General features: G+C 41.4%; 5 protein-coding genes across 5 annotated transcripts in view; 3 read left to right on the top strand and 2 right to left on the bottom strand.

Annotated features, from left to right (window-relative positions):
- Positions 1-313: 313 nt before the first annotated feature.
- On the bottom strand, positions 314-4,630 carry C17H17orf100 (chromosome 17 C17orf100 homolog). The gene is given in 3 exon segments (XM_027922593.2): positions 314-1,256; positions 3,933-4,291; positions 4,294-4,630. Coding segments are annotated over 2 exon segments (351 nt in total). The 5' UTR covers positions 4,589-4,630; the 3' UTR covers positions 314-1,256; positions 3,933-4,235.
- A 340-nt stretch (positions 4,631-4,970) lies between these two features.
- Med31 (mediator complex subunit 31) lies at positions 4,971-11,736 on the top strand. Its single transcript, XM_027922675.3, has 4 exons — positions 4,971-5,088; positions 6,075-6,152; positions 6,425-6,521; positions 10,394-11,736. Exons 1-4 carry the CDS (start codon positions 5,061-5,063, stop codon positions 10,584-10,586), a joined length of 396 nt encoding a protein of 131 aa, XP_027778476.1. The 5' UTR covers positions 4,971-5,060; the 3' UTR covers positions 10,587-11,736.
- A 74-nt stretch (positions 11,737-11,810) lies between these two features.
- Positions 11,811-14,153, bottom strand: Txndc17 (thioredoxin domain containing 17). Its single transcript, XM_027922676.2, has 4 exons — positions 13,934-14,153; positions 13,366-13,447; positions 12,879-12,954; positions 11,811-12,049 (listed from the first exon to the last, which is right to left on the bottom strand). Exons 1-4 carry the CDS (start codon positions 14,076-14,078, stop codon positions 11,981-11,983), a joined length of 372 nt encoding a protein of 123 aa, XP_027778477.1. The 5' UTR covers positions 14,079-14,153; the 3' UTR covers positions 11,811-11,980.
- A 571-nt stretch (positions 14,154-14,724) lies between these two features.
- LOC139702463 (collagen alpha-2(I) chain) lies at positions 14,725-18,063 on the top strand. Its single transcript, XM_071603711.1, has one exon. It carries the CDS (start codon positions 14,839-14,841, stop codon positions 18,040-18,042), a length of 3,204 nt encoding a protein of 1,067 aa, XP_071459812.1. The 5' UTR covers positions 14,725-14,838; the 3' UTR covers positions 18,043-18,063.
- Kiaa0753 (KIAA0753 ortholog) overlaps positions 18,059-24,053 on the top strand; it is a 64,415-nt gene continuing 58,420 nt past the window's right edge. Inside the window, exons 1-2 of the mRNA XM_027922688.2 lie at positions 18,059-19,377; positions 19,585-19,744. Coding sequence (XP_027778489.2) covers positions 19,652-19,744 — 93 coding nt within the window. The 5' untranslated portion in view covers positions 18,059-19,377; positions 19,585-19,651. The remainder of the gene's footprint in view (positions 19,378-19,584; positions 19,745-24,053) is intronic.

The raw sequence follows: 24,053 nt of genomic DNA, 5'->3' as shown, positions 1-24,053 counted from the left end.
GTAGGTAGAATAGAAAGGGCTGAGGCTATTTGTAGGAGATACATAGTTAAAGGTTATTAAACCAAGAGGCTGGATCAAGTATCCAGGCTTGGATATTTGTATTGGCCATACTGGATGGGAGTAACAGAAGGATGGAGGAACAGAAATTCTGGAAAATACAGGTCAGGACTTGAACCAAAAACCTTGCTGGTTAGACTCATGGTTCTTACCCATGGTTTGTGTAGTTTGGGGAAAGAGAATCCCATCAATATCATTTTTTCATTTCAAGTATTTTTCAATACAACAGATGTATCAATTTCGTAAGCTGCCCATAGCTTATATATAAATGAGAGGGGATTCGGAGGAGAATAAGAAGTGCTAACTTCTTCCTTAGATGGACTTGTACTTAATTTCTCAAACCAACCTGGCTGGCTGTGACTGAAGGCAAGTCACAACTACTACAGACCACAATAAATCCAATGGATTATTAGATTGAGCCATTAAAGGCTTTCTTGGCTGGGAATGGATAGAATACTGCTCTTCACTCATTATTAAGTACACACATTGTGCTTAGCATTATATAGCATGTCATAGGTACAACAGCACCATGTTCCTTTGGAGCTTCCAAGAGACAACCATGTGAGGAGGATGACCCACAATATGGCTAACACACATTTACAAAATGCAGTAAGTACATTAACAATTATGACAAACAGGTTTCTCCAACATACAGAATCATTTTAAAGCTGTGGAATCTGTAAAAGATATTTGTATGGCTGATGTCTTTTTCTTCAGGACTTTGTCCTCTTCAACACTTTCTTGCTCTGCATGTCTCTTTGGATTTAAGTTCTGAAATATGAATAAATAAAAATTGGAAGAAAAAACCTAGATAAAACCTAGATACAGGCAGTCAGTTACAGGCAGTGCATTGTGTGCACACCTGTAATCCCAGTAGCTCGGGAGGGTAAGACAGGAGGATCGCAAGTTCAAAGCCAGCCTCAGCGACCAAGAGTCAATAAGCAACTGGTGAGAACCTGTCTCTCAATAAAATACAAAATAGGGCTGGGGATGTGGCTCAGTGGTTGAGTGCCCCTGAGTTCAATCCCTGATACCAAAAAAAAAAAAAAAAGAAGAAAAAAACAAAACAAAACATCTTATGAAACAAAGATTGCAGGAAGAAACTAACAGGATCCTGTGTTCTTCCTGGAGAATCAATCATCCAGAAATCAGGTGTTTTGTCTTTTTCAGAGTCATGTTCAAACAGGTCTTCTAGGTAACTATTAAAAAGAAGATACAGGCAGTCAGTTAATGGAGAAAGACCTGGAAGGATATATACCAAGTTTCTGATATCAGTTATTTCCAGAAGACAGAAATGGAAAGATTATAAATTATTAAATTTTTCTTCACATATCTTAGAATTCTTTCTTTCTTTTTTTTTTTTTGAGAGAGAGAGAGAGAGAGAGAGAGAGAGAAAGAGAGAATTTTTAATATTTATTTTTTTAGTTTTCGGCAGACACAACATCTTTGTTTGTATGTGGTGCTGAGGATTGAACCCGGGCCGCACGCATGCCAGCGGAGCGTGCTACCGCTTGAGCCACATCCCCAGCCCAGAATTATTTCATTTGTTAAGCATATATCAATTTTGTAATAAAAACATTAATAGGGAACCCCACTACTATGTATAACTATACTGCACTAATAAAAATATGAAAAATTATCCCATGATGAAAAAATTTAAAAACAAAAAAAAATGAGGAATAGCATTAAACAGAAGCAACTACTTTGTTCATTTAAAGAACACTTATAGGGGCTGGGGTTGTGACTCAGAGGTAGAGTGCTTGTCTGGCATGTGTGAGGCACTGGGTTTGATTCTCAGCACCATGTAAAGCTTATTTTTTTACATATAGATGGACACAATGTCTTTATTTTAGACATTGTGTCCATCTATATGTAAAACAATAAGTATTCTAAAAAAAAAAGAACACTTATAAAGAGTGTTTTTACATAAGGTATACACTGTCTGTCATGTTAAAAATAATTAGTAAGCTCACCAAAGACTAAAATTCTAAAGGCTAATTATTCATTTATAGCAGAAGTTTTATATGGCAGAGCAGTGGGGTAGCCTCTGGGGTTTTATAACATTTCTCTTGGCCTGAGTCACTATTCTAGGGAACAGCCCAGTGCACCCCACCCCCCCAAGTTAAATGAAGAAATGTGAGTGATGATCTAGCCCAGTGCCTGGAAATAGCAAGTGCTCTAATTCACAAGGTCCCACATGATCAGGTTCATTAGCAGACTTCTAGATGGTACCCTTTTGTCCTCCTGGGGTAAATATCACATAAATTATTGAAAGCAGGGATGGAGGGCTCCTCAAAAAGCAACATATACCTTTCCTCTGAGAGTTCCCACCCTGCTACTTACCAAACGACACTACCTTTAACCCTTTTTCCTTAGTGTTTCTTAGTCCTCCCCACAATCCTGCTATGCAGAAGTGGGGTGCTTTCCCAGTTGATCATGCTCTAGCAATTTTCCAAATTGCCCGAATCTTCAGTATTTTTCAACATTGGCACTATTGACGTTCTCTGGATCCAGTAATGGTTTGTTGGTGGAGGGATGGGGTGCTGACCTGTGCACTGCAGGATATTAGTGGCATCTCTGGCCTCTACCTACTAGATGCTGATAGTGCCTCCTATGACCCCCTCCCAAGCAAGAAATATCTCCAGACATTGCCAAGTATGCTTGGGAGACAAAATCGGCCCCAGTGGAACCACTGTCCTACAGCCTACGTACAGAAAACAGGCATTTTTTTTTTCTTTTAATGTAAATTGAATCCTGTCACTTGCCTGCTAAAATCCTCCAATGTTTTTGTACTGACATTAGAATAAAAGTTGTGACTTACAAGACCCTCTATAAACTGGCCCCTGCCTTTTTTTTTTTTTCCTTGTAGTAACTGGGGATTGAATTCAGGGGTACTGTACTACTGAGCTACATTCCCAACTCTCTTTACTTTTTTACATTTTGAGTCAGTGGCTTGCTAAATTGCTGAGGCTGGCTTAGAACTAGCAATCCTTCTGCCTCAGCCTATAGAGCTGCCATGATTACAGGTATGGACCACTGTGTCTGGCTCCCTGCTTACTTTTAATCTCTTTTATTCCATACCACATTTTTTTTTCCTCTCTAAACTGAAGCTGTACTAAGTGTTTCTGTTCCCTAAATATCACAAGCTTGTTCCCATCCCGCTTTGAACTTGCTATTCCTTCTGCCTAGAATGCATTCCCCCTAGATCTGTATATGGCTCACTGTTTACTCACAAATATCTCAGGTCAAATGTTATCTAATTGGCAAGGCCTTCCCTGACTACCGTATCTAAAGAACTGCCTTACGTCTATTATCTATCACATTGTACCTTCACAGTGCTAATCACAATAGAAAATTGTCTTATTTTCTTATTATTGTCTGCCTCTTCACCAAAGTGTAAGCTCCATCAGAGTAAGAACTTTGGAGGGACATTTCACTGGTATAGTTTGTGCTGAGAACAGTGTCTATAACAGAGTAGGTACTCAATAAATATTGCTCTTCTCTACCTTCCTCAGACCTCAGGTGAGGATTGAATGACCTCCTCTTGCTTTCTCTTCTAAGATTTTTTTTAAATTATTTTTTTCTTTTTAAGATTATTTTTGATTGTCGATGGATTTATTAGTTTTTAACATCTGACCTGTTAGAAAGTTGTGTGGGTTGGGGGTACCACGTATAAAGATTTAGCACATTATTTTGAAACATAAAAGCCAATGAATAATACATGAGAAATTGTTCCTTGCCCCCCCAGGTTTTCAGCATGCATATAATTCACTTGCAGGCACATGATCAGTACATGGGTCATGGCTTCAGTTTGGTCCTTCTTCCCATTTCAAATGGTGATGGCCCATTTGAGCACTAAAGAATCCCAAACTCACCTGGCTCAGAGTTTCAAATAGCCTCTCTGTCCATCAACTTACTTTACACAGTATCACGGGCCTGAAAACCTTTTATGCTGGCTTCAAGTTAAATAGTTCACTGGGTCAAAAGCGGAATGATCCAAGGTGCACCATGGTCAATAAATGTTGGCTGAATCCAGAAACCGCAGCTTGGCTATTTCTTACATTGATTTATGGGCTGTTTCCATGAAACGAAATATGATTGGTCCTCCTGACAGCTGGCTAGCTGGAAAGTGGAAACAATTCTGCCCTGGCTATGGGCCACGACCCTTGGGAAGCATTTCAACAGGCCAGTTTTATGTTTTGGCACGAGGCCTTCTTGTCCCGCCTGGCGGGCTCTCTGCACGTTGCAGAGATGTCTCCACTTGCAAAGACGAGATCCTGACGTGGCGGGACGATGTTTCTTTGCGCTGTGAGGAGCTTTCCACGTGTTGGGAGGAAACATCAAGGACACGAGGAAACTGCTTTCCAGAGGGGGAGTGGGAGGTCTCCACCTGCCGGGAAGACGTTCGCACCTGTAGAGAGGATGTCTCCACGCGATGGGACGATGTCTCCACGCGGACTGTCGACGTCTCCTTGTAGTGGGCAGTCTCCACCCGTGGAGTAGACGGCTTGCCCCCAAGGGGCGAGGCCATTCTGCGGGTGTAAGAGGACCAAGAGAGTCAATGAGGCTTCCGGAGGCCCACAGCCTCCATGATTACGTCATAGGATAAGAAATGACGTCAGAATGGCATGTCACATCACTCTAGGCGCAAAACTCGAAAACTACGAAGTTGTCACAGGTAAGAGTGCTACGACAAGATGACGGAGAAGCACCACGGTCCTGTGAGGGCTGAAATGTCCCTCCAAACACTGGACCCTGGTCCTCAGACACCACGCGGCTCCGGCACCGCCCCCTTGCCAGTAGTGAGCCTCTGCGAGCCAAGCGGGGCAGGCCCGGCAAGCCAGGGATGGGCGGAGCCGCCCGCCTCCTAGCGAGGCTGTGCCCGCCCCCGAATCCCATACTGCCCCGCGACCGGAAGGAGGAGCCATGGCTTCCGGAGCCTCCCCCGACACTCGGGGCTGTTCCTCTGTCAGACTGCTGGCGATTTAGTGTCTCTGCTTGTTATGGCCGCTGCCGTCGCTATGGAGACAGGTGAGTACTGCTCTGAGCCTCGAATCTTCGCGGATCGAACCATTCTCCGACCATACCCCTTCTCCCGTTTCCCCGGGAGTTCCTTTCAGGCCTGATTCTCGGCAGGGTTAGAGTTGGGACCGAGAGGCGAGCAGCGTTGGAAGAAGGGCGAAGGCAGATTTGCCTTTTTCAGAATTTGATTTGTTTAAACATCTTTTCTCCATAACATGCTTTGTAGACACCATCTCCCCGGTATGGGCGAGACTGAGAAGACAGATCTTAAACCGTCTCTTTCACTAATTTTCTGCTTCTCACATGAGCTTACATAAGTTTGAAATATCGTCGATAAACTTGTGTATCATTCTATCTCTGAAACTTCTCACGATTTTTCACTCTGAAGTTTTTCTTTTCAGCTTGAATTCTGAACTTTTTAAAAAATTTACTTAGCACTTGGCTTTTGCTGGACTTAATCACTGTTAGCAATTGTGGTTATTGCCTATTATTAAAATAGGGAAAGACACAGTTATAATCTACCCCAGTGATTGCTGTTCACATGCCTTCCTAGTGGCCCTAAAGGTTGTAGTTTTAAGCATTCTGGCCGCCATTTGTTTTCCTTTTTTTTTTTTAAATGACTTCTCTTTGGGGCTGGGATTGTGGCTCAGCAGCAGCGCACTTGCCTGGCATGTGTGAGACACTGGGTTCGATTCTTAGCCCCAAATATAAATAAATAGGTCTATCAACAACCAAAAAAAAAAAAAAAAGGTAAAAAAAAATGACTTCTCTTTAATTGTAGAGAAACTCCTAATTTATTCCTTTTAACCAGGGCTCCACTTTTCATAGATTTCTAAGAAAGCTTTTCTTCTCTTACACCCAGTCGAGGAAGACCACCATATGCTTTTCTTTATACAAAGATCTCCTAGGTTTCCCCATTGCTGTTTCTTGTCTACAAATCAATATTACATACAGTAACATTTATTTTGGTTGATTTTTGCTGTCTTTTCTCCTAGATGATGCTGGAAATCGACTTCGGTTTCAGTTGGAGTTGGAATTTGTACAGTGTTTAGCCAACCCAAATTACCTTAATTGTAAGTCATTTGATTATTAAGGAGCTAGCTGTACATGGTTTCTGACAGAAGAGATGCAATTCATAGTAGTATTTGCTTTTTATACATTCTCAATTGAATGGAATTTTACTTATGCTGGCTTATATATATAAATGAGCAAACTAGGACTTGTGAATTGAATTCATTTGTGGGAAAGTTAAATAAGTAGATTCTTTATATCAGGGGGTCACAAGTCTGTAGTCCAAGGATTGGTTTGACCTACAGATTTTTTTTTTTTTTTTCATGCTTTTCAGTTCTTGCCCAAAGAGGTTACTTCAAAGACAAAGCTTTTGTTAATTATCTTAAGTACTTGCTTTACTGGAAAGAACCAGAATATGCCAAGTATCTAAAGTAAGTTTAATTTTTATAATTCTAAATATGTATGTACTTTATTTAATCTGAAGCACTGGTATTTAGCAGACTTCTTAGTTTCACACTGGAAAAAATATGAATCTCCATTTTTAGTTATCACCACCTTAATATAAAACTCCCTTATTTCTAACTTGGAATATCTACTTGCTGGTTATTTCTGCTTCCATTCTTACCTCAGTCCTCTCAAACTCAATGAAGCAAAATAATTTTCTGCACAGAAGCCAGTTTGATCTCTTAAAAATGAAAATCAGAACATGTCACTTTCTTGCTTAGAAACCTTCAGTGGCCTTCCATTCCATGCAGGAAAAGTCCAGTCTCCTTGAGCTAAAGTCATATTATGATCTGTTCTGTTCTGTTTGACCTTTTTACCACTGTCCTCATCTCACTGAGTTTCTGATCCCAAGGAACCTAATGAAGTGACATACCCATAGACTGAAAATTAAAGATCACACAGGAAGCGATACTTGAATAGACGGTGTTTGCTAGAGGAAGTAAACCTGAGTCTTAGAACTGCTGTCTTTTCTTCATGGCCTCATGCACTGTGTAAAATACTTCACATCCATTAATTCACTTAAGAAAATACACACACCATTCAGATTCAACAGATACTTTCATTTTAAGACTTACTAGATTTTAAGAAGCATGTTGTAACCACAGACCTAAGTTCTTGTAATGGTAAAAATAAACCTTGAATTCACACTTGTGATTTGTTTTAACCAGATAGTCAAAAAGCAAACATGAAATCTTTTTAAAAAACAAAAGTTTGAGAAGAAAAATTTCAAACTTATTCTTTGTCCAAATCACTTTCCTGACCTGATTCATAAAGCAAACATCCCATGTGCTTGCTGTAAGACTCTGCACCCTGACTGGTTCTTTATGAAACTATTGATTCATTTAATAAGCCAAAAGAAAAAAAAAAAAAAAGACTTTACTATATGTTTGTATGTAGGCAGATTTACAGACTTAGTGTTGGAAGCCTTAGGCACCATCCAATTCAATCTCACATTGTTGCTGAGAGTTGGTTGTTTACACTCTGCCTAGAAATTTCCAGTGACTGTGTTACTCTATCAGGGAGAGCTGACTCCAGATGTTAACAAAGTTCTTTCTTATATTGTGATAAAATAAACCTCCTTGCAGCTTTAACCTCTTCCAAGTTTTGTTTTTGGGTTAGTCCAGAATCACTTTATCACCTCTTGGAGACTACAGCCATATAGATATTTGAATTCAGAAACTTTTGCAAATTAATCCACTGGGCATTTCATTCCATCTGCACAGGTTTTTAGATTTTTAAAATAATAGCCACCAATTTGAAGATGGGAAGGTTTTTTTTTTTTTTTTTTTTTTCCTTTTGGTGGAACTCTAGGGATTAAATTCAAGGGCCTTTTACCACTGAGCTACATCCCTAGCTTTTTTTTTATTTTTTATTTTGAGACAGTGTCTAAGTTGTCCAAGCTAGCCTTGAACTTGAGATCGTCCTGCCTATGCATCTCACGCACCTAGGTTGACAAGCATGAACATGCTGGGTTAAAAATGGGAAGGTTTTATATAATAATCCAAATTTCTAGCTACTCTAAAATCAGGAATAATGCCAGGTTAAGGTGCACACCTGTAATCCCAACAACTTGGGAGGCTGAGGCAGGAGGATTGCAATTCAAAGCCAGCCTCAGCAACTTAGCGAGTCCCTAAGCTACTCAGCAAGACCCTGTCTCCAAATAAAAAAAAATAAAAAGGGCTGAATATGTAGCTCAGTGCCCTGGGTTCAATCCTTATCTTATTTTTGAAAAAGTCTAATTGTAAGACTCCCCTTTTGTGCCTCTTCTATTTCATCTTGTGGATTTATGACCTATCAGAGAATATTAATATCCTTTCAAATTATTTATAATTCCTTACTTGGTCTGTTTGACCTGTCTTTTTACCACTGTCCTCATCTCACTGAGTTTCTGATCCCAAGGAACCTAATGAAGTGACATACCCATAGACTGAAAATTAAAGATCACACAGGAATCGGTATTTGAATAGACGGTGTTTGCTAGAGGAAGTAAATCTGAGTCTTAGAACTGCTGTCTTTTCTGAGCATTGTTTTCTACAAGTTTGATATGATAAATGATAACTGTGTCTCAATTCCAATTATTGACTAAATGCTTCTTGAGACCATTTTCTTGGTTGTCTGTCACATTTATTTATTTTTCAGATGAAGAAATGGTACTTAGAGTGTTAAGTACCTTGTTTCAAGGTCACTCAGCTGGTACTGTGGGCCAGATCTTTTAACTGCTGATGATGTCTTGGAAAGGAATTAGCCAGGACAGTGTGAATAAAGCATTCTAGGCTTCTTCCAATAATTACAGGCAACTATTTACTTTTGGAGTATGAATAGAAATCTTTAACATCTTGGAAGGATCTGTAGTGTTATCCCTTCTATTCAGTATCCTTTCCAGACCTTTGCAGTATTGGTTTCATTTGAAAGCTTGTTAGAAACGCAGAAGTCAGGCCTCAAAAACCTACTGAATCAGAATCTGTTAATTCTTTTTTTAGATTGTAGTACAGGGGACTGAACTCAGGGCCTCATGCATGCTAGGTAAGAGTAATACCACTGAGCTGTACCCTTAGCTCCTAAATCAGCATTTTGAGAAGTGATTTTTATGCACATTAAAGAAGCAATGCCCTAGTCTATAAATGATTAACAAACTTTAGTCAGTTTGCATATCACTTGCAGTTTGGGTTTGTGTACTCCCTATATGATTTAATGTATTTTAATAGTCTTAAACTTTACTTCTTTTTAATTTGAAATAATTTCACTTACAAAATAACTAAGAATAGAAAAGAGAATTCCTATGTATTCTACATTCCTATTTACATCACTATGGACTTGGGTTTTTTTGTATCCTGTAGATTATGTCTATTCTATTCCAAACTTGGCCACTGAGAGCATCTTCAGATGGGCTTCCAAGTGCTTTTTCGACAGTTTCCCATCAATGCTTAGCATTTCTTTTTGGCACAGCATACCAAGCTTATCCTTATTTTTCCCATCCTAGACCTGGAATTACTCATTTCTCTAAAGAACTCTGGAAAATGCTGTTTGAAAACCACAGTCTGGGCACTAAGCATGCTCATTCGTCATTGCTTCTAAGCCCTTTTAGAACGAACACAAAGCTAGAAATTGTGTACATGCACACACATACACATCTGTTTTCTATGTCTGTATACATTTAAAGCCATGAGTACATACTAGTGTTTTCAGTTCTAGCTCAATAACTTAGGGTTCATTGGAGCCTCCCTGCTTTTCTTATCTATAACTTCTTTTCTGACTGCCAAAAAGTTGGCTCTGCTTATCCACAATATACTTGTTAACTCAATTGAGAGTATAATAATTTTAGAATTGCTCTAATACCTGTGAAAATCTATAGAACAGTGTTTGTACATAGTTCTTTTTGAAGCTGACTCACAATAAAAATTGTCTTTTTTCACTATTGGTGGAAAACCAATAGTTATAAATTAAATACATAATTGCTAAAATTAAAAGTGTTCATGTTACTTTCTGGCTATTAGAATAGAATGATTTATCTCCAGAATTTGACTCTGTGTATCACTGTGTTGTGTGGTCTTGGGCAAGTTATTTAACTACTCTGAACTTAAATTTTCTTGCTTTTGAAAATTTTTTTCAATAAAGACTTTTGTTGACTAGCTTCTCTACATAAGGAAGGGGTTTGGGAGTGGACAATGGACCTATACTATACTACCAAGGTGCACTAAGTTAATGTTAATAGAAATGGTAGGCTGTACAATTAGATGTATTAGAACTGGCATTATTGACTTAAATTATGTTGGTCATTAACTTATAAACTTAAACCCAGGTACCCTCAGTGTTTACATATGTTAGAACTGCTCCAATATGAACACTTTCGAAAGGAGCTGGTGAATGCTCAGTGTGCGAAATTCATTGACGAACAGCAGATTCTACACTGGCAACACTATTCTCGGAAGCGGATGCGCCTTCAACAAGCCCTGGCAGAACAGCAACAGCAAAATAACACGTCAGGAAAATGAAAAGCTGGAAACAGATCAGGCTCTTAAAACTATATATAATGTATTTCCATTATACAGTGAAGACAAAACAAGAGACTTCCTGCCTACCTTTATCGTGGTAGCACCTGGATACTTTAGTGTGCTTTTAAATCCAGCTAACTTTTTATTGTTAATACATTATTTCTGTTAAGCCAAACTTGTTCTACTTTGATTTCCGGATGGATTTGTAAATTTTTATTAACATTTAACAGAATCAAGAAAGAATGGAAATGTTAGGTGCAGGGGATTGGGCTATCAAATGTAATTAACTCTAAGCCTATTTCATGATTTACAATAGTCCCTGGGGCAAGTCCTCTCTTGAATCTTTTTATCTCTTGGATCGCCTTTTCCACCCCTCTTATCTACTGAAAGAAAGGACTAGAGTGGAGGACCTCTTGTTAAATCACAAAGCAAAAATCCCATAAAGGTTTTTACATTCTATAGGAAAGGAAATACTTTGCCAGATTTTAGTTGTAGTTGGACACAATACCTTTATTTCATTCATTTACTTTTATGTGGTGCTGAGGATCAAACCCAGGGCCCCATGCGCCCCATGCCCCACGCATGCTCTACCGCTGAGCCACAATCCCAGCAGCCAGATAGCAACTTTAAGAAAGAATTGTTAGTATGTCACTGACCTAGTGAAAGGTATGGAGAAGATTGGTGTTTGGACTCTTGACCTCAAGTTTGAACAAAGATGAGCCTCAAATGCTTGTGTTCATTTGGGAAAGTTAATATTTGGCCAGTACTGCAAACCACATGCACCTTAAATGCTGCCTTGCATTCTCATTGATCCTTACTTGTAAAGGAGGAAAAAAGCTATTAAGCACTAAAATCAGTGTGTCTGACTCACATTCTAGAGTTCTTATAACTATGTTATCTGGTCTCCAGTCTTCCTCAAGTGAAGCACATTCACACAGCTATAAAACAGAACTGCCTGAATTAAGCAGCTGGATTAGATTCATGCTGTACTTTCTCTAAGTGGTTAAATTCTACATTCCAAAAGCAAAGAAGTGGTTTTAAAAATATCTATTGTTCTGCAAATTCATGGAATTTAAGATCCTAATCCCTTCAGAGATTTGGAAGTTGTCTATTTTTTTAACCTCCAATAATATATTCCTTTGAACTATGACTGCCACTGCTGAACTTATTTTACTCAAATCTTTAAGATGGCTATATGTTACAAGAAAATTGAAGGTTCATGAGTATTTTTAAAAAGCATTCTTTATTGTTTAGACATAAGCTAATTTTCGTATCATTTATTTACTGCTAAAATGAATGCAAATTTTCATATCATTTATTTACTGCTAAAATAAAGTCATTATTTATAACTAGAGCAAACCAGGAAATCAAGATACAGTTGCCATCATTAAATTTTAATCTTCAGAGAACAGCATCTCCACAAGGTTGGCCTGAAGGCACTCTGATTCTACCAGTTTTTGAGGCTGTAAGAAAAGAACAGTCAAGTCTTAAGCATTGCCACAAGGTGTTATTAGGAGTGGAATAAGTTTTAGCTTGAATAACACAAATCATTGAATATAAAAAACCTGCCAGAATAACAAGTCTTATAAAAACAGTTAAGACATTTTGCCTTAAGGTGAATCATTAAAATACTTGGCTTAAAGGCCTTAAACCCCAAATACCAGGAAGCTCCACTAACCAAAATAGGAGACAGCAAGCCCAAAGCTGTCCTTTGCCCTGAACTCCTTAATTTAGGATCCCAAGTGCATGACTGAAATAAAGGAGTTGCCCTTTCTTTTAAACCTGAATAATGTATTAACAGAAAATCATTATATTAGTGCTTTAAGGAATTGTGAGTCAACCAACTTTCTGGCTATTAAATTTTTAAAGAAAAGGGATTTTTAAAATGTAAAAAAAAAAAAAAATCAAGTATTTAAATATTTGCATTATTTTAGCAGTTTATTGGGATTGAGTAGGGGACAGTCAGCTTGGTTGTATATCTTTTAAAGCATGCTGAACAACAATGGGATGTTTGAGATGGAATGTCAACATCTTTTCAAATATGACTCTAGAACAAGTTAAAAGTGTCTTGACAAAGTGAATTCGAATTCCTAAGGTATTTAAAGAATGATAACCTGCTAGGCTCAGAACCTCACCTGTAATCCCAGTGACTGGGGAGGCTGAGGCCAGCCTCAGCAATTTAATGAGGCCCTAATTACCTTAGCAAGACCCTATCTCAAAATAGAAAGGGAGTGGGATGTGGTAAATGCCCCTGGATTAAGTCCCTGGTATCAAAAGAATAAATACACTCACCGTTCCATATTTAATTAGTGTAGGCACTGCAGTTACTTTCAGTTGTTTTCTGAAGTCATTATTTGGATCTTTCCAACTATTCCCCAAAAAAAGTTATGAAAAAAAATTTACTTGGTTATACTGTTTGCTTAGTATGTGATATGTCCTGATATTTAGTATTTTAGTAATCACTGATGTTGTAAACATTTTAAAAAGTTGAGGACTATAAATTACTACCCTTTGCAATTTTTAATTTAAAATGTGACTAAGATGCAAAATACTATAAAGCCGGTTAAGTACTGAACTGAAACAGGCCACATTCATTCAGTTACCTCTACTTAATTCAAGAGTCTGAATATATGCATTATAAATTTGAATTTAATAGGTCCCCGTTGTTTTAACTTATTACAGTTCATCTTATAACAAAGAATCTGTGCAAATCTGAGGGCCTTTTCACCTGTAAGTCTAGTGCATGTCCGAAACACAACATATATACATTGTTACTTACTAAGGTTTTTCTCCTACTTGGCAGTGGATGAACACACATTCTTTACTAATATGCTTCAGCCCCTCTCGAACGACTGGTTCCGCTTAAAAAAACAAAAAAATTAACATAAAATAATTGCACATCAACTCCACAATCCTCTCCCCTCTTCCCCAGTCTTGATAAGTACTCAGACTTTAACCTGTAGTTAGACTTTTCACTTAACAGAGGAGTTTAACAGAGTCAGGTGTTCTCTTCTGGTCTTGGAGCCACATTGATCTACGCCACACGCCCAAAACAATGAAAAGCAGAAATATTTGCAGACTGAAAAGTGACCAACTCACGTATACGACTAGATCATTTGGGGAAATGAAGTTTTAAGAACCGGGCTTCAAGATCATCTGGGTCACAAATCCAAAAAAAAAAGCACTCGGTATGGCGGGGAAGGACTTGATGCGAAACGAGAGCAATTCAGATGGCCTCACAGGTGTCCAGGACCAAGGCTCCCTCTTATACCACTTCGAACCCCACTTTGTGGCTGTAGCCTCGGTCTTCCCACCACTTCTGGGCAGTACCCAGATTCCGGCCTCACCCTGCACGCAGTCGGGACACCAGCTTTTCCCCTCGGCGTCCTTAGAACCTGTAAAGTAGGCGAAAATGGTCTTGCCCAGGTGCTGCTTCACAGCCTGATTGAACTCCTCGAAGCCCGACACGCTCACCTCCTCGTAGATAGCCATGAGTACTGCGTACTGGAGGCGTCTACGTTGCAGCTGCCGCTGGGCGGGTCGCCCTCCGGGTGGGGAGGAGCCATTTCCGGGTGGGCGGGAATAGGACCGTACCTCGGGATCTAGCGCTGCTCTGCCAAGCTACGGAGCCTGTGAAGGCCATAATTAACCAGCACCGTATTTATCCTGTTGTTTTTCAGTTCTTTCAGGGCGGTTTCCCACCCAAACTCAGGCTTCTTCCCTGATCTGGGTCCCGGTTCCGGCCCCATGGAGATTAGCTGCAAAACCTGCAGCCCTGCAACACCTGGACCCCTCAAGCGGCTGGGGAGCCTCTTCGGCTCCCAAGCAGCCTTGCGCCTATTGCTATGGCGACTGGGAGAGCGGCCGGAAGCGAGGCCTAGTTGGGGGCCCCACTGCCCGCCTACTGGTAGCCGCGCCTCGCCCCGGGCCAGGTGGGCTTGAGCTGGAGCTGGGGGGATTCTGGGAAGTTGCGTTAGGCGTCACTGACCTGAGGGGAAGGAGATCTTGACCCGGCAGATCCTTCTGTTTCATTTCCCCGATGAGTTCTTCTCCTATCTAGCTTTAGTGGGGTCCGGGCCCGGGGGGCGGGAGCCCGGGACTGGGCGGGGGTGGTTGGGGAGGCTGGGTAGGAGAAAGGCTGCGAGGGCCGGAACCGAATGTGTGAGTGCGTGTGTGGAGCAGCCTAGGGGGCCAGGTGCTAAGACACACAGTGCCCCGGAGCTGTGTTGGGGAACGGAATTGTCCTGGAGCTATGAGTGGGACGACTGGCCGTGGGTCCTTGCCCAGGCTGCGCAGGGGCGACCTGGCGGCAAAGATGCTGGGTCGCTGCGTGGGCCCTAGCAGGTTGGGACGCGAAGTTCGTCGGCCTTGGGGGAGGAGATGGGGTGCAGGGACGTCTCGAGGCTTTGGAGCGAGGCGCCGGGCGAGGTCCTCGGTGTGGGAGACGCGGTGTGTGAGTGCCGAAAGGCGGCAGCGACCATTGGGGAGGAGACAGTCTTCGGAGGTTGCCGGAGCGAGCGAGGCTTTGGGAACACCTGGGGCTGCAGGCTTTATTGAGGCTGCAAGGGACCGCAGGGTCGTGTGGGTGAACGGGACTTTGGGCGAGCCCGAGGTGGTGGGACCCACAGGGTCTGTGTGGGTGACTGGATCTGGGGAGGAGGCAAGTGATAAGAGTCCCCGAGGTTGTGAGAGAAAAGGTCGTCCAGGAGCTCTGGGACATGGGAGCATTCTGGAACTGTGGTTGAAGGTGCAGGCTATGAGAGCAGCTTCAGGATGTGGGGATGGAAGCAGAGTGGAGCTCTGTCCTGTGCCTTCAGGAGAGGGGCCAGTAGAAAGAGGTGTTCCTGGCCGGGCTTCCTGGGTAGAGACAAGCCGAGGTGGTGTCACAGGACCCTGGGTAAAGGGACAGGCGAGGGGAATTCCCCGGGCCTCAGAACTGCCCAGAACCATGGGGTTAAGGGCAGTCTGTGGGCAGGGACAGACTGGGAGTGTGCTGCCTCCCCTGAGCTTTTCTGGGGCTGTGGAGAAGATAGGCTCTGCATGTGCCCCAGGTCCTTGGCAAAGAGGACAGACTGGGGGTGTGCCAGGGACCATGAGGTTGCCTGAAGCTGTGGGAGTGCCCAGAGCTGTCAAGGTTGAGGTGGGTTGTGGGGAGCCTCCAGGTCTGTGGGGCAGAGGACAGCTAGTTCCTGGGGCTCTGGCACAAGATATAGCCTGTGGGGATACCCCAGGCTTATGGGGGAGGGTACAGACTGGGGGAGTCCCTAATGTCATGGTGGTGCCCAGAGCTGAGGAGGAGGAAACTACCCCTGTGTGTGCCCCAGGCATGTGGCAGAGGAGACAAGAGGTGGATGATATAAGCTCTGAGGGTATTCCTGCCTTATGGGGCACAGGACAGCCTGTAGGAGTACCTTGTGCCACTGAAGAAGAAACTAGATATGTGGGTGACCCAGGATTAAGAGAAAGGGGACAAGCTATGTGGGTAGAGACAGGTTCTGGCAGTGACCCAGGGATATTGGGAGCTGCACAGACTGCAGAGCTGTCTGGTTCCAGGGAGCAGGAGACAGGTTCTCAGGGTGCCAGGGATCTGTGGGGTATAGAACATCCTGTGGGAGTACCCAGGGCTTTGGGGAAGGAGACAGGCTGTGCAAGCATCCCAGCATTGTGGGAAATAGGGCAGCTTTCTAGGGTGTCCCAGGCTGTAGTGGTCCCAGGAACTTTGGAAGAAGAGAGCAGCTATGGTGGCGTTCCAGGCCTGTGGGAGAGGCAGCAGCCTCTGGGAACGCCTCTGACTGAGGCAGTGCCAGAGCTTAATGTTAGGGAGACACATACTGGGAATGTCCTGAACCTGTGGAAAAGGAGGAGCACAATGGAAGGGCAAGAGGACCTGGTACCGGAAGCTTTAGGGACAGATCAAGAAACCAGCTCTGGAGCTGTATCGTGTCTGTGTGGGAGTAGGCAGGCAGTGGGGGTATCTGAGATAGTGGATGTGCCTCAGGCAGCTGGTGTGCCCAAGCACAGGTATGCCCCAGCAGGGGTACCCATAGCTCGGGAAGTGCCCGGGCCTGGAAAGGTACCTGCCAGAGTGCCTGCTGCAGTGTGGGCATCTGGCCCTGTGTGTCAGGAAGATAGTGCTAGAGATGTCATGAACCCATGGGAAACAGCTTGTACTGCTGGGATGCCTGTAGCTTCAGGGGGCCCCATGTCTCCTGAGGAGCTGTGGTCTGTGGGAGAGGATAATGGTTCTGGGGCTTTTCCGGGTTCTTGGGGAAGAAGACAGGCTGTTGAGATTCCCATGGCTCCTGAGGTACCTGGTTCTCTGGAGGTACAGACTGGTTCTGGGGGTTCTTCAGGCTTCTTGGGAAGGAGACAAACTGTAGGAATGCCTGTGATTATGGGAGTATCCCCAGCTAGTAGAGGGTCTTTGACTCCCAGGGCAACTAAGCCTATGCGAGAGGAAGCTGGAAGTGTCTCTGGCTTATGCAAGGAGAGACAGACAGTGAGAGGACCTGCAGATACCAAGGGTTCCACAAGGATGCCCACTTCTGCCAGGATGCCTGAGCCCATGGAGGGGAAGACTGGCTCTGGGTGCATCTCAGGCTTGTCAGGGGTCAGGCAGGCTGCAGGGATATATAGGGCTATGGGATTCCCTGAGCCCTTGGGAGGGGAGAGACACTCCGAGGGTCTCTTGGGCTTATCGGGGAGAGGACAGGCTGCTGGAGTGCCTGTGACTGCTAGAGTGTCCATGGCCATGGGAATTCCCACAACTTCTGGGCCCCCGATGGAGCCAGATAGTAGTTCTGGCAATGACTCCAACATATGGGGAAGGAGACGAGTCACTGAGGTGCCCACTGCTGCCAGTATTCCTGGATCTGTGGAGGAGGAGATGGGTTCTGAAGGTGTCTCGGGCCTGTGGCAAAGGAGAACCAGTGGAACAGTCCCTGAGGCTGTGAGGGTGCCTGTGCCTCTGGGAATGCTTGCAGCTATAGGAGTTCCCACAGCTGGGCGTGTGCCTGCTGCTGTGTGGGTGACTGGGTCCTCAGGGGAAGAAGCAGGTGTAGATGTCTCGGGCCTGACAGTAGTGAGGAGGCAGTCCACAGAGGGAGCGGGGCCCTTAGGGGAGGAGTCAGGAGGTACAGGTATCCTGGGACTGTCAGGGACATGCCAGGCTGTCGGGGTGTCTCACACTTGTGGGGGTCATGCCAGGTTATGGAGCTGTCCAAGGTCTGTGGGTGAAGAAACAGCCTGTGAGAATGCTCCTGGAGTGTCTAGGACAAGATTGGCTTTGGTGGTTCCCCCAGTTTCAAGGCAGGAGATGGGTCTCAGCCATTTCAGAGATCCCCCAGAGCATAGAGGGAGGAGACAGGTTGGAGAAGGGTCTGGAATCAGGGTGAGGGGGAATGATTTGAGAGACAGTTATGTGGGGGAGGACAGACTGTGGGGGGGATTCCAGTAGTATGTATAAGGGAACAAGTTGGGGCTCTATGGGAGGGAACAGATTGTGGGGAGGTTTGTCCTGGGTTATGGATGCAGGCACAGGCCATAGCAGTGCCAGAACAGGGGGAAAGATAACTTGATGGAGATGTCTCAGAATATGTAGGGTGACAAATTGGGAGGTTTCTTGGAACAATGGGGAATGGGCTGATTGCTAGGAGAGGAGTGTCCCAGGACTTTGTATAGGGGAACAATTTAGTGGGGGTGTCCCTGAACTTTATGTGTTTGTATGTGTGTGTATGTGTGATCACTCAAGGTATCCTGGAACTCTGGGACCACATAGTTTTTTCTTGGTGGAGAATGGACTGTCAGGCCTTTGGCATAAAGAAGCATCCAGGGGAAAAGTACTTATCATATAAAAGTTGTGAGTGCTCTGGCCCCAATTCTGCAGTGCATTCTGTGGCTTTAGTCCCTGACCCTTGGTGATGTGAAGACCGTTTCATTGCTTCAATCATGTACCCCTCCCATCTGCTTCTTGAATCATGCCTCTGTAGCCTTAGAAATAAGGAATCTTGGATAGCTGTCTTTATGTTTCTAGAGGTGTTATCTGTCTTTGGGCAAATGTAGAGTGTAAACCTTGAATTTATTCAACGGCTTAAGTAGGAATTTTTTTTTTTCTCTAACCCTTAATTTTCCAATTGATTTACCATAAGAGTCTTTGAGAGAACTATTTCCTAGTATATTTAAAACTAGTCTGTTCTCAAAAAATCTACTCAAGAAATGTTGAGTTAAATTGTCTACTATGCTCAGAGAACTGTGTTGTGGGAAATAGAACAGACAGGGCCCTTAACCTCAAGGAACCTTGTCTAGCTGGCAAGATGAGACATTTACCTGTGAAATAAGTAAATAACAGTATGAAACAACACTGTGTGACAGGCACCTGAGTGGCAGAGCTATTAAAGTATACAGAGGCCTTCAGGATAGGCAACAATAATGATAAGGACATAGATCCTTTCAGCTTACTAAATGCTTTAGTGTCTACGTCCTCATGAAGATTTAGAAGGGCCACTCAGCTAATTAATGGCAGATCCTGGTTTAAATTTTAGGAATTCTGATTCCCCCAGGTTTACCTAAGAGTCATTCAAAGTTATGTTTATTTGGATTATTTGGAAGAGTGAAGCACATTGCTTTCTGACTCATGGTTAGAATTAGTATAGAATATATACCCATAAAACCACCCTGCCTCAAAATGTTAGTTTATCTTAGCAGAGCTCTGTTTTGGGAATAATGTCTTACTGGAGACCATTAAGATTTGAAGTTTGGAATGAAAAGGGCTGAAGAGATTGTCATTAAAATAGTAAGTGTTCCCCTGTTCTTTTGAAAATGAGAATTTCAAAAGTGTGTTTGCTTTTATAAATGAAAGAAACTGTCTCTAAGCAATCATTTTTTGCATGATGTTGGTATGAGTTACTTTTAAAATATTGTTAAATGAGCATGACATGTATGTTTATCTGTTTTATTGTTTGAATACTGTTGGTCTGAAATTAGCTCTGTTTCATTTTAGGAATGGTTTTTAGGGAAGACTTGCCTGATGACTAGGCCATTGCTATTGTTCTTCACTATCTAACATAATGGGACCAGGCCATCCAGCTCCTACCAGTGTTCATCTAATGTCCAGAACCCAACTAGATGGAACAAGTCACCTCAGGAAATTTCAGACCCAGGTAATTTTATTTATTTTGTTTTTCTTCAGATGTTTATTATATTTCAAAGATCAAGAAAGGGCAATGAATACTCTGAACCACCTTCTAGATTTAACAGTTGTTAACAATTTGTCCTGTTTTTCTACCTGTCTGTCTCCCTAAAATTTTTGTAGAATCATACAAAAGTAAGTTGCAGACATTATAAATGCCTTATTTTAAATACTTGTGCATGCTTTCTCCTAAAAATAAACTCTTATATTTTCTCATAATACCATTGTCACACCAAATAAAATAGACAGAAAATAATACCCTAATATTTATCTAATAGCCAGTCATTGTTCACCTTTCTTCAGTCATTTATTCTTTGATCCATCCTTCTAGACATCCATCCATCAAACCCATTTTATTTTATTTATTTATTTTTTAATATTTATTCTTAAGTTTTAGGTGGACACAATATCTTTATTTTACATTTATGTAGTGCTGAGGATTGAACCCAGTGCCTCTTGCATGCTAGGCAAGCACTCTACCACTGAGCCACAATCCCGCCCCCCCCCCCCCATTTTATTTTTTGACACATTTGAAAGTTATGCAAATGTTGAGTACTCATAACTACTTGTGCATGCATATTGTCCTCTAGAATTCACTCTTTGTTTGCCAGTTTTTTCTTTTGATATAAATTTTACATCAGAAATGTATGCATCTTATCACATTTCCTGAGTTTTGACAAACACATCCACGTTTGTAACTTTTGCTTCTGTGCAAATAGAGATTTCAGTTACCCTAGAAAACTCTCATATGTCCCATTTCCATTTCTGTTCTCCAGAGGATACTATTATTTTGATTTTTTTTCCTATTGTAGATTAGTTTTGCATGTTCTGGAACTTCATATAATTGTGAACACACAGTATGTACTCTTGTATAAGGTTTCTTTCACTAGGTGCGTTAGCTTTTTATTTCTGTGACCAAAATATCAGAAAACAATGATTTAGAGGAGGAAAAGTTAAAATTGGGCTCATGGTTTTAGAGGCTCAGTCCAAGATTGGCTGAACCCATTGTTCTAGGCCTGAAGTGATGGAGAACATCTGGCAAAAGGGCATAACAGAGGGAAGCTGTTCAGCTTGTGGCAGCCAGGAGGCAAAGAGAGAGACTGTGCGAGGTACCAAGGACATGATATAATCCCTGTGGGCATGCCCCCAGTGGCCTGTTCCTCTAGCCATACCCCATCTTTCTAGTTACCACCCAGTAGTCTTCTCAAATTTTTAATCCCTTGATGAGGTTACAATTCTCATCATTCCCTAAATGCCCCATCTCTGAACCATTCTGCATTGAGATCATGCTGTCAAAACATGAGCTTTTCAGGGGTTATTTTCAGAATCCCAAACATAACAACTAGGTGTGAATTTTTTGAGATTCTTCTATGCTCTTGTATGTATCAGTATTTCATTTTTGTAACCTTCTTGCTGATTCCATAGTATAAGTGTACCAGAGCTTATTTATCCCTTCTCAATTGATGGCTACCTGGGCTATTTCAGTTTGTGATTATATATAAAGCTGCTATGAGCATTCTTGTACAGATCTTTTTATTAATATATTTCTATTTCTCTTGGGTAAACAACCTAAAAGTGAAATTGCTGGGTCCTGGGGTAGGTATTTAGTTTTACAACTAATCATTGAATCTTTTTACAAATTGATAGTACCATTTTACCTTCCTACTGACAATGTATGAGAAATCTAGTTGCTATAAGTTTAGTTATTTCATGGCATGTAGTAATATCTTATTTTGGTTTACAAATACGTTTTAAAAACTTTTTTGACATAATTTCAGATTGACAGAAGAATTGCAGGAATAATACACAATTCCAGGATACTCTTCTTTAGGTTCTCCAAATATTAACATTTTACTACGTATCCCTTCCCTCTTTCACTCTTTTCAAATACACATATTATTTTCTAAACTATTTAATTAAGAGTATGTTGTAGATATATTGCCTTTTTTTAAATCCCTAAGTACTTGTCTTTCCTATAAACGAGGAATGCTCTTATATAATCGTAATTACCAAAATCTCCAAATTACAATTCAAATGATACCATTTTGTAATTTACTGATCTTATTGAGATTTTTGTAAGCTGTCCTTGTGTTATAGTTAAAGCATCATCCTGGGGTTTCATAAATTGACTTCCAGACCACTCATGTGCCTTTATTGAAGCACATCGGTGGCAACTGACTGGGAACATAAAGTCTGTTCCTGTGGTCACCCCCTAACGTTGTAAGAGCACCCCTTTTAAGCCTGAAAACCACAAAAGGGATATTTGGGGGTCCAGCCAATGCAAGCAAGCCAAGTTACGGAAATGGGAGATTGCAGTCAGGCGGCGGGAAGCTTAACCAATCACAATTAGCCCAGTCACCCCAGTTACAGAAACACAGCCCCATTACTCTAGTTACAGAAACAATGCCACTTTAGGTAGTTCCGGGTTCTTAAGGGTTTCTATAGCAAAAAGGAAAAGGACAACTTCTCCCAGTCATGACCTTTCTATTTGGCATGGTTGTTTTATAAAATGGAGTTACTAAACAAAATGGAGTCACTTTGGCTTGACTATCACACTAATAATGTTTAGAGCAGCAGAAAATCCAAGATGATGAATTGTATTCATTTGTTCTATCTCTTTAGTTTCCTTTAATCTGAATGATTTTTGAATCTTTATTTTTGTATTTCATGACTTTGACATTTTTGAAGACTACTGGCTAATTATTTGAGGATTTTCTCTCGATTTGGGTTTGTCTGATGTCTTCTCATAACTATCTTCTAGATTATGCACCTGGGGCAGGAAAATCACCAAAGTAAAGCTAAGTACTTATCAGTGTATGGTATCAGAAAGTACATGCTGTGTAGATTTAGACCATTGTTGGCAGTGTTGGCTTTATTAAAGTGATATCTGCCAAGTTTTTCCATTATAAAGCTACTCTTTTACGTTTTGTAACTAAGAGTGTCTGTCTGCCTTTGAGATTATGTTAATATCTTTTTATTTCCCAGACATTTACTTACTAGTTTAAGCATTCATTGATGATTCTTTGTTGAGACAGTTTTTTTTTTATTACAGTAGTTGGCAATGGTGATTTCCAATGTTATCCTTTCCTCTACATTTATCAGTTGAATTGCTACTATAAAGAAGAGCTTTCCCTTCTCTTCCTATTTATTTATTTCAGTGTAGACTCTTAGTTACTTCATTGAGTTGATAATCTTTTACTGCCATTAATTTGATGTACAAATATTTAATTTGATATTGATGTGTCTTTCTATCTGCTGTCTGTCATGAGAACTCATGAGTTCACACAGATATCTTCTGATCCCAGTCTAGCACTGCATAGTTGTAACTCCCTTGTTTTACAAAATCTGGCCCTCTTTATCCACATATACTTATTTAATTGCTTAATTCTAGCGTGTATAAAAAGTGATTTCAGAATTGTAGTACATGCCTGAAGAAAAGAAGCCTACCAATTGAGTTTAATATTTATTTAGAGTGCTTTGGTCTTTAGCCTAAGGGTGTATAGTCCAAATGCTGTGTTCAAAAGTTAATTGGGTTACCTTTTTTCCACTCTCACTTTTTAGTGTAGTTTTTTATTTGAAATTCAATCTGGTTCATTGGTTTCTTTGAATATTCATTTTTAGGGCTTTCCTTCTATCCTTACAGATTTTGTGTGTTTCCTTTTTTCCTCCCTTCCTCCATTCATTTCTTCCTTTTTACCTATCTCTATTATAATGTGAAGTAGGAACATGGTTGCAAATATACCTGTATAAAAAGATATCTTCAGAAGTGTTATCCTCTGTGTATTTCTTTGCATTCAATTCCCATGCTCTCCTTGTAGATATCTAATTTTATCAGTCTCTAATTTTTCTTTCCTGTATTTCTTTGCACACAAATAATCAGATGTATATATATTTCTCATGTTGCCTTCTTTTTTACATATATCTGCAATGTATATAGATATTCTTTTTTTTTTTTTTAAGAGAGAGAGAGAAAGAAGAATGAGAATTTCAATATTTATTTTTCAGTTTTTGGCGGATACAACATCTTTGTTTGTATGTGGTGCTGAGGATCGAAGCCGGGCAGCACGCATGCCAGGCGAGCGCGCTACCGCTTGAGCCACATCCCCAGCCCCAGATATTCTTTTTGTACTTTGTTGCTTTCTCTAAATGATATATCCAAAAAATTTCTCCACATCAGTTCATAGAGATCGTTCTCATTTTTTTACATCCTCATAGTAACTCCATTGTATGGCTATTCCAGGGTTTATTCAGTTACTTTCTTACATCGGCATTTAGATTGG

The sequence above is a fragment of the Marmota flaviventris genome, chromosome 17 (assembly GCF_047511675.1).
Source record: "Marmota flaviventris isolate mMarFla1 chromosome 17, mMarFla1.hap1, whole genome shotgun sequence".
Lineage (NCBI taxonomy): Eukaryota > Metazoa > Chordata > Mammalia > Rodentia > Sciuridae > Marmota > Marmota flaviventris.
This window is presented reverse-complemented; position numbering and strand designations above follow the sequence as displayed.

Bases quoted from the DNA above. Each gene is read 5' to 3' on its own strand.
- LOC139702463 (XM_071603711.1), top strand. From the start codon at position 14,839: ATGAGTGGGACGACTGGCCGTGGGTCCTTGCCCAGGCTGCGCAGGGGC.
- Txndc17 (XM_027922676.2), bottom strand. From the start codon at position 14,078: ATGGCTATCTACGAGGAGGTGAGCGTGTCGGGCTTCGAGGAGTTCAAT. The intron at 12,955-13,365 runs GTAAGTAACAAT...TTTGGGGAATAG, and splicing joins CAAGTAGGAGAAAAACCTTA to TTGGAAAGATCCAAATAATG. The intron at 12,050-12,878 runs GTGAGTGTATTT...CTTTTCTTACAG, and splicing joins CACTAATTAAATATGGAACG to CCTCAAAAACTGGTAGAATC.
- Med31 (XM_027922675.3), top strand. From the start codon at position 5,061: ATGGCCGCTGCCGTCGCTATGGAGACAG. The intron at 5,089-6,074 runs GTGAGTACTGCT...CTTTTCTCCTAG, and splicing joins TGCCGTCGCTATGGAGACAG to ATGATGCTGGAAATCGACTT. The intron at 6,153-6,424 runs GTAAGTCATTTG...CATGCTTTTCAG, and splicing joins CAACCCAAATTACCTTAATT to TTCTTGCCCAAAGAGGTTAC.